Source organism: Montipora capricornis, chromosome 2, assembly GCF_036669925.1.
Source record: "Montipora capricornis isolate CH-2021 chromosome 2, ASM3666992v2, whole genome shotgun sequence".
Taxonomy (NCBI): domain Eukaryota; kingdom Metazoa; phylum Cnidaria; class Anthozoa; order Scleractinia; family Acroporidae; genus Montipora; species Montipora capricornis.
The window spans coordinates 16,978,518-16,991,456 of NC_090884.1; the positions used below are offsets into that span (position 1 = coordinate 16,978,518).

The 12,939-nt window shown below is 41.3% G+C and overlaps 1 protein-coding gene across 1 annotated transcript in view; it reads right to left on the minus strand.

Annotated features, from left to right (window-relative positions):
- Window positions 1–495, minus strand: part of LOC138034760 (uncharacterized) — a 2,374-nt gene extending 1,879 nt beyond the window's left edge. The window contains exon 1 of the mRNA XM_068881877.1: window positions 375–495. Coding sequence (XP_068737978.1) covers window positions 375–495 — 121 coding nt within the window. The remainder of the gene's footprint in view (window positions 1–374) is intronic.
- Between the last annotated feature and the right edge of the window lie 12,444 nt (window positions 496–12,939).

Genomic DNA, 12,939 nt, shown 5'->3' on the forward strand with positions numbered 1-12,939 from the left:
CTCCGACAGTTTGATTTTCACTAGGCTGTATCACTCTGCGCTTCTGAATACGACTCCTACTGAAGCGGAATCCTAATCCGTCGCTAGTGAGGTTTGATTAACCATTGTTTAGTGCTTCCGTAAACAATGTCGAATTTCTTTGTCAAGCTCGGCTGATTCCCCGATTGTGGCAGCATCAAGTTCAGTTTTGGCTCTGTTGTTTGCATTTGGGACTTTTCCGAATGTTCTCCAAAGGACTTACCACAACTATAAACGTTTTCGAGTCGATGGAAGTGAAACGATGCTTTTTTTCCTAGAATGTTTGGGAGGACTGTAAATAATACTATTGCCAAAGCATACGAAAACTTTCTCAAAAATAACCCTCCAATCCTCACAAACTATGGGTACTAAAATGGCCTTTGCCTTTGCAAATATCTTTATGGCCGATCTTGAGACACAGATTCTCAGCAAAAGTGTCATAAAGCCAATGATTTGGAAACGATACAATGACGACATTTTTTCGTTGTGGATGCCAGCAAAAGGGATATAGACAAGTTTATCACACAAGCAAACTCACACCACCCTACCAATCGAATTTATGGCTGAGATCTCAAACAGTGAAAAAGTCAAACCCTGCACAGTAAGCTCTCATTTTTGCTGGGAGACGTTCCATTTGGAGAGTGGCCTGGACCTTTTCTTTTCATTTTTGGAGTGTGGTTTCATTATTCATATTTTGGAGTGTGGTAAGGTCTTTGTTGTAGTTTTTTCTTTGTCTCTTTGGTTTTCTTTTATTTTTTCGGTGACCCTCCCGGGGACTAATGCTCCGCATTTTGCGGTAACCAGGGCTTAGCCGAGTCTTTTTGTTTTCATTTTTCTCGCTTCCAGGGCTCTTTGAGCCCGATTTTTGGTTGATCCTTCATTTAGTGTGTCATTTGAGTGTCTTTTTGGTTCTCTTGAGTGGTTTTGTCTTATTTTTGTGGTGGTTTTCCTTGGATTTTCTAGTGTGGTATTTAATTATTAAAATTTTTTGGCTTGAGCTTTGAGCTTTTTTGTTCAAGGTTATTTTTCTGGCTATTCGAGTGTTACATTAGGGTGAACTTTATTACTACAACTTTTTGTGATCGCTTACTCTTTAAGTGAGCGGCCATTTAGTGTGTTATTGGGTATTTTTCTTCCGTATTAGTGTGGCTTAAATTGTATTATATTGTATTTTAATAATTGAGTGATATTTTTGTGGAATATTAGTGTGAAACATCAAAACGATAATTATTAATTAGCATTAGTCCTTTAGCAGCTGCTTAAGGTTTACTCTTAGTTTACTGTTAAAAAGATTCGTACTGTTACTTATAAAAGGATTCATTTATAAAAGAATATATTTAAACATTTAGTTATTTATTCATAATGGTTCCGCGCAACACGCCCACTTTAATCATTAAGTCTGGCTTCCCCCGCTGGGACTTCCCACTTCCCATGCCGGGGTTGCCAGCACCATAGCTAACTCCCTGGCTGGCCTGGTGGATTCAATCCAGGTCTGTCCGGGGGGTATTATCCGCATTTCGTTCATAGACCCATCTCATCAAAAGACCTATGAGGATGCCGGGTCCATACTTTTTGGTGACGTCCGCTGTGCGGTCATCTATTCAGCTCCAGTCACGTTAGTCATGTTGTATCTGTTCCCTCTTGAGGGCAGTAATGATAAAGTCAAAGAGGCTTTCAAATTTTTTGGTGACGTAAAGGAAGTTAAGCACCAGCAATGGACTAATGTCCCTGGTGTGTATACTGGTACACGGTTGGTGCGCATGGTGCGCAAGCATGAAATCCCCAGGAATATCAAAATTGACGGGGTAAATTGTCGGGTGTGGTATCGGGGGCAGCCCCTTGTGTGCAATATCTGTCATGACAACCATAAGGCTGCCGATTGCCCTTTAAAGGGTAAATGTCGTCGCTGTCATGAGGCTGGGCATTTTGTTCGTGCTTGCCCTAAGCCAGTATGGTTTGTGCCAGGTAACCCAGCCACCGACATTGACAGTGAGAATGAAAACGATGATGATAATAATGTTAGTAATAATGTTTCGGGTGCTGAAGTTGTGCCTGCGGCTGCCCCTGGTAATGTGTCCGGTGCTGCCGAGCCAGTCGTTGTCCCAGAGGTTGTGCCTGCAGAGGATCCGGCTAGGCCTGGGCCTGAATCTGAAATTGTTGAAGCCATGAGTATCGATGTTCGGGATAACGAGCTCGATGAACTGGTGAGCGAGCCGTTGCTGGACAATGGGTCGGGGGGGGGCTGAGGAGAGGGTTCTGGATCCCTCTCCTAGCCCGGGTTCTGTCAGTGTTTCGGGGGCCTCCACTGGTCAGGTGGGTGTGCCTCAGGAGGAGGTTTCCTCCCCATCTTTTTCTCCCCTTTCGGGATCTGTATTATCTGACTCGGGTGATGATGCTCCGGCCTCTTTGGTGGATGCTAGACCTGTTAGGTCTAAAATTCCGATCAAAGTTGGACGTAGTGGTTCGGGGAGGTTACATCCCCCTCTTGTGTCAAGAAAAGAGACCGTCAGTATGGTTGAGAGGTTGAGGGCAGCTCTTCCGTCATCCACGGACGATCTTGTCGTTTCAGGGCAGGCTGGGAGCTCTTCCCAGTCTTCGCATGATTTTACCGTACCTCTTCCTCCCCGGGTCAGTTCTCGTAGTTCTGGCTCGGGGATGGCCCTCCATCCGTCCTCTCGTTCCCGGTCTCGTTGCGGGGACGAGAGGTCTCCTCTTAGCCCGGATCCTCATACGTACCGTCGTCGTGTTCCTTCGCCTAGCCCTGCTAGGCGCCGTTAATTTAGCAGTTGTCTCGCCACCATTTAGTTTTTGTTATGGGTTTGTCACTACTTTTTTGTTATATTATGGCTCTTACTGTAATTTCTGTAAACGTTAATGGGTTGAGAGATGGTGACAAGCGTCTTGGGTTTCTCCAGTGGCTGTCCCATCTCTCTCCTTCGGTAGTTTGTCTACAGGAGACCCACGCAGTCTCTAATGATGATCTTCTTTCTTGGTTTTCTCGGTTTGGTTTTTTGTGTGCTGGTTCTTTTGGTACCAATCACTCTCCTGGTGTGGTTGTTTTGTATCGTTCGGTTTTGGAGTGTAAGTCTGTGGTTTGCGAGTTTGATGGTCGTTTTGTTTTGGTCGAGTTTTCTCTTCGTGGTTCTGTTTTTCCGGTTGCTTCTATTTATGCTCCTAACCGTAATCCTGATCGTGACGCTTTTTTGGTTCGTTGTGTTGACTCTATTGATCCTGCTGTTCCTACTCTTTTGTGCGGCGATTTTAACACGGTCCTGGACCGTGTTCGGGATCGCCGTGGGTCTTGTCCTTTTGATGTCTCTCGTGAAAGTTCTGTTTTGTTGTCAGCTATGTTTTCGGATTGTTGTGTGGTGGATATTTGGCGTGAAAGGCACCCAAATGATTCTGCTTTCACCTGGTTCCGGCCCGATGGGGCCCTTGCATCCCGCGTTGACCTCATCAGTTGTCCGTTTGCTTGGGTGCCTTATGTGTCTTCTGTAGACATTCTGCCGTGTCCTTTTTCTGACCATTGTGCTATTTCTTTCTCATGGGCTCTCCCCAGCTCCGTTCCTCCGGGTCCGTCCGGGTGAGTCCTCCTTGCTTACTTCTTCCGGCTCGAAAAGAAAAACGGCACTGACCGTAATATCTCGGCGCTGAGGGCTAGTGATGGTACTTTGGTTACCGATAAGGATGGGTTGTGTGATGTTTTTCGTTCTTTCTATTCGGATCTTTTCTCTGCTGCTCCTTGTGACTCCAATGCTCGTGCTGAGCTTCTTTCTAACATTTCTTCAGTTCTTCCGTATGATGATAGTGAGGTGTGCGAGGGTCTTCTCAGCCAGGAGGAGTGTTTTGCAGCTCTTCAGGGTATGGCCCGTGGTAAAGCTCCTGGTTGTGATGGCCTTCCCATGGAATTCTATTTAAAATTTTGGCATTTTTTGGGTTTCGATTTAGTTTGCGTTTAGAATTCTGCTTTTGGTTTAGGCTCTTTGTCTCGCTCTCAGCGCCGAGGTATCATTACTTTTTATTGTTTAAAAAAGGGGATCGTCTTGACCCCAAAAACTGGTGTCCAATCTCCCTGTTGAATGTCGATTATAAAATTGCTTCTAGGTCTATTGCTGCTCGTCTTCTTAAGGTTATTCATTTGGTTGTTGATAAGGATCAGTCTTGTGGTGTTCCCGGCCGTTTCATTGGGGAAAATGTTGCTTTTCTTCGGGATGTCGTCGATTTTTGCTCTTCTTCTGGTACTCCTGCTGCTCTTCTTTCTCTTGATCAAGAAAAGGCATTTGACAGGGTTGATTGGACGTTCCTTCGTTCTACTTTATATGCTATGGGTTTTGGGCAGTCGTTTGTCGGATGGGTTAATTTATTTTACAATAATGTGAGTAGTTGTGTTAATGTTAATGGTCATATTTCAAACTCTTTTAAGTTATCTCGTGGGGTGAGGCAGGGATGTCCCCTGTCCCCCCTCCTTTATGTTTTAGTTGCCGAGGTACTTGCATGTAATATTCGTTCTAGTGGTTTAATTTCTGGTTTGTCTCTTCCTGGTTCTTCGTCTTCTTTGCCTGTTGTTTCTGCCTATGCTGATGACACTACGCTGGTTGTTACTTCTGTTCCTGGTATTTTGGCTGTGTTTGATGTTTATTCTTTGTATGAGAGGGGGTCTGGGGCTAAATTAAATTATGGTAAATGTGAAGGTTTGTGGTTAGGTGGTTGGAATGGGCGCACTGACTCACCGGTGAACATACACGTAACCACACGCAAAAACTAAGAAACACGTGTCAGCAACCTGTCAGCTTGTGAATCAAATTTTTCGTTCTATTTTCACTGATATGATTGCGCCAAAATGGCCACGCACGATACATAAATTAGCACGCTTTTTCTCCAGAGACCATCGTAATACCCATGGGCATTGGGCAGAGTATTTATTCGCCCTCCACACTTGTAATCACCCTGTTATGCGTTCATGCCCCGAGAGGTCGCTACGGAGCCCCCTTTTTTGTCTTCGTTTCCACGTTTCCGTCGCTGAGCCCTTCCTTATGGCTGAAGTTCCTGTTCCTATCCCTCCAGACGTTTTGGTGGCCGCTCTTCCGCTGACGAAGCCGCAGCTGCAGCCGAAGTTCCTGCTGCCGGCGATAACCCGGTTGCTCCCGCTAAAGAGGTAAGCTGGTTTTTCTCGCTTTACTGTGGTTGTTTGTTGCTCACCCCATGGTCCACTTTTGAAATGTGTGGCGTGTATCGCCCTACAAGTTTGTTTTCATGGTGTGTGTTGCCTTGCAAGTTTGTTTCCGTGGCGTGTGTCGCCTTCAAGTTTGTCTTTACGGTGTGTGTCACCTAAGTTAGTCTTCACGGCGTGTGTCGCCTCCAATGTTGTTTTCATGGCATGTGTCGCCTTCTAAGTTTGTTTTCATGGCGTGTCTCCTTCTAAGTTCGTTTTCATGGCGTGTGTCGCCTTCAACTTAGTCTTCATGGCGCGTGTCGCTGTTTGAACTAGTTTTTGGCGTGTGTCGCCTTCTAAGTTTCTTTCTTTGGCGTGTGTCACCTTAAAATTTGTTTCCCTGGCGTGTGTCGCCTACCAAGTTTGTTTTCATGGCGTGTGTTGCCTTCAAGTTAGTCTTCATCCCGTTTGTCACACTCTATTTAGCCCTCATGACGTGTGTTCCCGCTTAAACTAGTTTTCCATGTGTATGTTTTCTCGAGCTCGTAATAATCTCGAAATCCTTTCCCTCACCTTCCCTTGAAACATTCTATCCATCCACCCCATTTTAAATAAATTGAGCTTCTGAGATTGGGAGGAATGTGGGTCTTTTAAGGTATATATGTTGGGTTATTTGCGGCAATTTGTGCTTGGGTATGAAACTATTTTCGCCCATATCTTAGTATCTTCATGTGTGCCATAGAGGTGCAGCATAACAATGAAAATTCGACTACTATTTTCATTGATATGACTACGCCGAAATGGCCACGTGCCATACATAAATTAGCACGCTTTTACTCTAGAGACCATCATAATACCCATGGGCATTGGGCAGGGTATTTATTCGCCCTCCACAATTGTAATCACCCCGTTATGCGTTCATTCCCCGAGAGGTCGCTACGGAGCCCCCTTTTTTGTCCCACCCACCTCTGCTCAGCGACGGAAACCTCCATCCTGCTGCACTTCTTCGCATGTGCGGAAATTATTTTCGCCCATATCTTAGTATCGTGTGCCATAGAGGTGCTGCATAACAATGAAAATTCTACTACTATCAAATTAACGTAGCGCGCGCAACACACCGGAAGCGGAAATATGGCGCGAACCGGAAATAAAACCTACAGACAAAAATTGCCTTTATCTCGAAATTTTGTGCGGTGACCTATCTTGAGTTTTTGCATGCACGAATCATTCACGATGGCTACGTTTGGGGGGAAAGTTACCTTGTACAATTTTCTGTAAACTATAAAACGCCTTTTTCAATGTATCTTAAATTCTACAACAGAACTTTTCGTCATACTCTCTAAAGAATTTAGGAAGATTTCCCAGAAACAAATAAAAACGGTAGGTTTACCGACTTAGTTTTTCAGGAAATTTTCAAAAACTCAAATTTTGAGGGCGATTTTGTGGAACTGGCGTGTTGCCACGGTAAGCGATATGACGTCAAAAAAGCCCTTAAAGTATTACCCAGCCAACGGTATGAAATATCCTTCTTTGGTATCTTTCATGATCATCGTTTCACTAACACTATATTAATTAACAAAAAACCCTTTCTAGCCTCCTTAAATATGCCTTTTTGGGTGTCATTTAAAACGCGTTAACTCAAGAACTGGAAATTTTGACATATATACAGGGGGACATCAATGTCTACGGTTAACTGAATGATCTCTGTGGAAGGAACGGAAACGGACTCTATCAGAGATTAGATTTTAAAAATGTTGAAAAAAGAGTCCAAAAAAAAACCAAGGTATGCCTGGGCTAAACTTCAGAATACCCTGCCAATTATTTGCCTTTCATTGAATAAGAATAAGCTCTATTGTATTAAGTCTTGTTCTTCAAAAGATGCCGCATAGGGGAAACAATAGTGGTTAGCTGTGGCGGGGTATTCTGAAGTTGCTCCTATGCCTCAACTATTGCCTCAATTGTTGTAAAAACTGAAGAAAATTTCCACAACCCAGAACCGAAACCAGTAATACACACTTATCAAGCAAATCCAGTTGATATTTTACTTTGTTCAACTCTAAAGAAACAGCCACTAACAGTAACATTTAGGTAGATTCGATAATATAAGCGATGATTGTCAAATTACATGCAGTGAAGGACGGCAAACTCTCGTCACCACTGAAATCTCTTTTGATTTTTGCAATCTCGTTATAGTGGGAATCCAAAGTTCTCCGCTCCAGAGGAAGAACTATCCCGATCTCCAACAAACTGTCAATTACTTGTATGTACATGGAGTGTACATCTGCGGCCACAAATTGTTTTCCGGAAATCTTGAAAGAGTGTATAACTGCGCAAAATAAACACATTTCTAAAAAATTAAGTGGAAATGTCAATTTCCTAGACAAGGTTTGGAACTTCATTTTAGAAGTTTGTAGAATATGTTTCATCTTCGGAGGTGAACGCAACTTGTTCCCTGTAAGTAAGACAATTTTTTTCCACGTTGCTCCACCACACTGCCCAGAGAATATGCAAAACGTGCTGCAAGTCTTATACTTTAGAAGACATTGACATCTGTTCACGTTCTTGTATCTCCTCTTGCAACCAGTCTTCTTAGTTTTGTTTGATCCACAACGACAACTGCTTGTCCTCTTTTTACAATGCCCAGTAACTAGTACAAAAAAGCTAAGAATGCATTTGGTGGAAGGCAACTACCGTAACGCTGAACAGTTGTTTGCAATAATAACTGCTGTCTTGGGTCTTTTGTCACGTTACCCATAGAATAAAGGGGTAGTTTCTAAAGAAACTGTGGTGCTGCGTCGGTGGGGAAGTAGTATACAAAAATTTGGTTTATCAACGGAGTTGATAATGTAAATTGACCACCGTACAGAGATTCTAAAAGCTGAAGAATCTCTGCAGCTTTTAGAATCTCTGTACGGTGGTCAATTTACATTATCAACTCCGTTGATAAACCAAATTTTTGTATACCCATAGAATAGGCCACTTAAAAAACATAGCTTAATTTCTATTTGTTTGCTTTACAAAAATTTGGGGAAATCAGTCACACTGAACAGTGTTTCCAGTTTCCATTGGGAATTACAATGGTCCTAAGAGAAACTAAGAATGATGCTTATGCAAAATTTTGGAGGGAAAACGAAGAATCTTCTGGTATTTTTTAAAGTGGCCTATTTCAGGACAATGACAATCATCATCAACAGCTTTATTTGATGTGAAATAACTCAGCTTGCTTTTCACATCACGCACAGTTTGTGAAAATGAAACATAGAAAAATATATATATTCTCTTGTAATTCAAAGGTTTTCACTGGCAAAGTAGCCATGGTATAAGGCTCATTGTATCATGCTGAAGACAAAGCAGCGATAAATTAGATACTGTTTGCTTTTATAAAAATAACTTTCTCTTTTTTAAAAATAATACTATTATGACCTGCGGATGTGACCCGAGATTCTGAGGGCTGTTATAAATTGCTAACATAGTCAATGCTACAATTTTTGTTTGTTTTCAGTATGAAGAAAAGTCACCTTATTTACCATGAGGGCTAAACAGAGGATGCAAACCCTTCAGAAATACTGTTTTGTTTGTTTGGCATAAACATATAAAGCAAAACTTCTTTCTGAAAACATTTGAATAGAAAACACTTAGTATTTTGCAAAACCATACTAAGTTGGTGCTATTTCTGATGGTTCAACCGCTCTAGTAAAGCTAGACCTAGACAGTGATCATTCAAAACATCTTTTTCTTCACGTATCGACTACATTAAAGATGTAATAAAAAGTTTCATTACAAATTCAAATTCGATGGAAGATCACCTGTATTTTTCTACACATCATTCTGCTTTGCAAATTGCTCTGGATGCTATAAACTTTTATCAAGTTTATGAAGGGTTGAACTAGAGAACATATCAGTATTGAAAATAAGAAGTTTATCTGAATCTAGTGGAAGTGCTGAACAGGACCTTCCTCAAATTGATACAACTTTGACTGCACATGTGCAAGGATTTGTTTTAAGTACTGTCCCTGTTCCAGGAGACAGGGACTGTTTCTTTTCAACAGTTGCCTTCCATTTATCAAATTTACTGACAGCTACAAGTCCACATGTGGATGTGGTCAGTCACTTGAGTACTTTGGGGTTAACTGCAGATATGGAAATCACTGAACTTGCAAATGCTCTTCGAGCGCTAGTGGTGGAGGAATGGACCGGTCCCAATGCAGAAGAATACATGAACTTTATAGACGGGGAAGACAATTTCTATTCTGAGGTCACAAAGTACCAAACCCCAGGCTACTTTCATGGTCCTCTAGGGGATCTGATGCCAATAGCAATGTCTAAGGTACATGTACTTAACCTGCCCATGTGTATCATAACTTCTGAGTCTCACACTCCGGTCATAAGTATATGCCCTCGTCAAGCAGTCACTGGTTCTGTACTCATAACGCTGGCATATACTTCCTCTGGTCCTGGTCATTATGATGCCATAGCTACAACAAAACAATTGAGTAATGATACAGGTTAGCATTAACTTACAACTTACCATAGCAAGAGTAACAAGTCACTTAATCCAAGAAAAATTAAAGTATTGTGCCCTGATATAGCTTGGCTTGTACCCTGTCACAATTCTGCAAAGTGGACTCTCTGTTGTCAAATCCTAACTGAAGAGCTGACTAGCAAGGAATGTGATAAGAAAGCATTATAGGCAAGAATAGCAGTCTACTCTCATAAATTATTGTTAAGTAGTTCAGAGGACCACAATTCATCTTTGCGGATCTTAATATATTGACTTCAATTACTACTACATAAGTAACACACTACTTATAACAGTATGAAAATGATTGGTCCAGTACTCCAATATATTCAATAATGGAAAGGACAATCGTGATTTCTGACATCGTTTACATAGTTGTTGAATATCTTAAGGCATGTCTTACTAGGTTGTCAAAATGAAATTCAGTGCTGAATTGTATGCTCTCGGGTAAGCCTATAACGTCTTTGTATCCAGTCCAATTTAACACATTTTGTTTTGTCAGAGACAAGACATGAGCTGGAATCACCAGGAACAGATGTCAATCAGTGTGTTGACAAAGACTTCACAGGTAAGGGTAGCTAAGCCATGACGAAAGTGTAAGTTTGAGGGAGTCACATCAAATAAAAAAATTAAAGTGGTATAATTAAATCATAAAGAAGTACCTTTCGGTTTAGAAACATTTTTTGACACCCCAAAGTTTTCAGAAAAATAATGGTTTTCCTGTATTCTAGGATGACAAAGCATTGATGTTAGTTCACCCTTGTCAGCATTATTAATTCGAAAAAGAAACCTGGCACACCTGTAATAGGCCAGATCCAATCCAATTCTATTTGTATCTAGAACGGAATTCATGTGCCTGTGAATCCTTTCATTCCCAGACGTTGAACATTGAACAGGAATGTCACTTAGACAACCCCTCTCGATATGGATCGTTATGTTTTGCAAAGCCTCCTTGGCTTCTATATTAAAACTAAAATTGTTATTCCACCTTTTGTTTGACCATTTGCTTTGAAACCCTTCCAAGTTCTTAAGCATTGTCTCTTTATCGGCAGTGGGTTGTGTGTGCTTTTCTCCCAAATCCGATGGGCGACGAAAAATTAGACCATACTCTTTAGCAATGCCACTGCCAATTCTTGCACAGCCTGGTAAAGTTTTCAAAAATCTTTGAACTGCATGAAAGAGATCCAATTTGATGTCAATATCCGGAAATATTGCAGCAAGGCCTCTTTGCCATTTGAAGCAGCTGTCAATAACAATTCCCCTGAGTTTCACCTCTTTTCGCCCGCAATCTGTCTTTAAGTTGGATGAAAATTTCTTGAACCCCTCGAAAGGATTCACCACATGTAAAATTCCAGTGCAGGATATCTCTACCTTTGCCCAGAACAATAAATATACACTTAAAAAGTTTAATCCATTTCTCATCACTGTCTCTGATGAAACCAATGTTGGCAGCACTTTTGAAGGTATGGTCACAGAATATCCACTCTGATGTTCTACTGGTCATGTCGTCAGGGAATAATTGTTCAAAAAGAGATGAGTATGAGGAGAACACCTCTCTTATAGCTTTAACATGTGGAAAAGGAAAAGAAGATTGCTCGAATTCCGGAAAATCGATAAGATTTGATTTTGCCACATGTTGTGCGTCTTTTTTGTATTGCTCGCGTATAATATCCTCAATAGAGAGAAAACTGAGTCCATGATCCACCAACGAACAAATTTCGGATATGAGTTCCATGGAGAATCCATTACGATTAGTTAAGAGAAACGGAATGTGAATAGCCGAAAGGAGGCTTGCCAGGATTTTCGGGTTATGAGATGGCACCTGATGGTTGTTACTACAAGTGTAAACTCCAGACACAAGAAGAATTACAGAACTGGTGTCAAAGATTATCCTTGGTGTATGTGATGACATCGTTGTCCCATCTGTCCAAATTCCAAATCTAACTAAAAGGTTTGAATGACCATTTCTTTCACAAAAAGGACAAGGTAGCCATTTGACGACTCCAGCGTATGACTTCAACACATCCCACAACAGTATTGGAGGTGTATCTTGCACCATGGGTATCTGGTTTACATGTATCGGTGGCCATTCCCTCTGTAGACAAACTTTGTGATCTTCTTCAAACCGATCAATTGCAGCTTTAACTCTCAAAGCAATTGTTCACCTTTGAATATGTAAGCATAATGCAAAATAACAATATTCTGGAACCCTGTGCAAGTGACTCCATGATTGATTACAGCGGTTGGGAAAAGAATCAAAGGCATACATGGTTTCTTGCTACTCTAGTTGGAAGTTTAAGTACAGTCGAACCTCGATTATCTGGATTTCTCGATAATCCGGACATTTTCTATGGTCCCAATTTTGTCATCATCAAGATCCTTAGCCATATTCTTTTTAAAACTACAGCGTTGAAAAGTAAAGTAAACGCAAGTTTGTTTCTCTTTCAAAAAGCAAAGTAAAGCAGCGCTCCCACACGTCGTAACTAATGCAGAAATTTCGAATGAGTTCTGATTGGCTTAGAGTTGCTTTGTTGCTAAGTGAAATTTCACGCTCTATTGGCTTGTTTGGCGAACAAGCTGCACTACGTCACGAATGTTTATTCACGATCATCATGTCCTTGAAGCGTAAGCGATCAGTTCTTTTGATAAGAGATAAACAGGCTATAATTTTGCGCTTAGAGAAAGAAGAAAAAGGAACCAATTTCTCAGCTGAATATGGCGTTAGTAAATAGCAGATATCTGATATCCGCAAGAGCATGGAAGATCATAACATTTGCCGACATGTGTACAGGTATTCACAACGGACAGTGAAGATGTAGACCATATTGTTTTCCAAACGATTTGCAAATGTTTTGTTTCACGATTAAATGTCGCTTTCTTAATGTAATCAGTTTTTATTCTTCATTAATATTCATATTCTCGATTATTCGTGTAGTCCCAACGAGTCCGGATAGTTGAGGTTCGACTTAATTTAATTAATTTAAAACGGAAAGTCATTAATTCCAAGCACAAGGATATGCTGTGTCACGAAGTCCATGGGGAATAAAAACCCACTACCCTGTAGTAGATTCTTTGCGTTAAAGGTTGGATGGTGAAGTGTGTCATGTAATTAGATTTCAGTTGGTGAAAGAATTACTTCTTTAGGAAGGAAACAGGATAGCCTAAGAAAGTAGGAACTAGCCAACGAAAAATGAATGCGCAAACGAATGAACGATAGATAGAACAAATGGTGTAACATATTACATGTAAT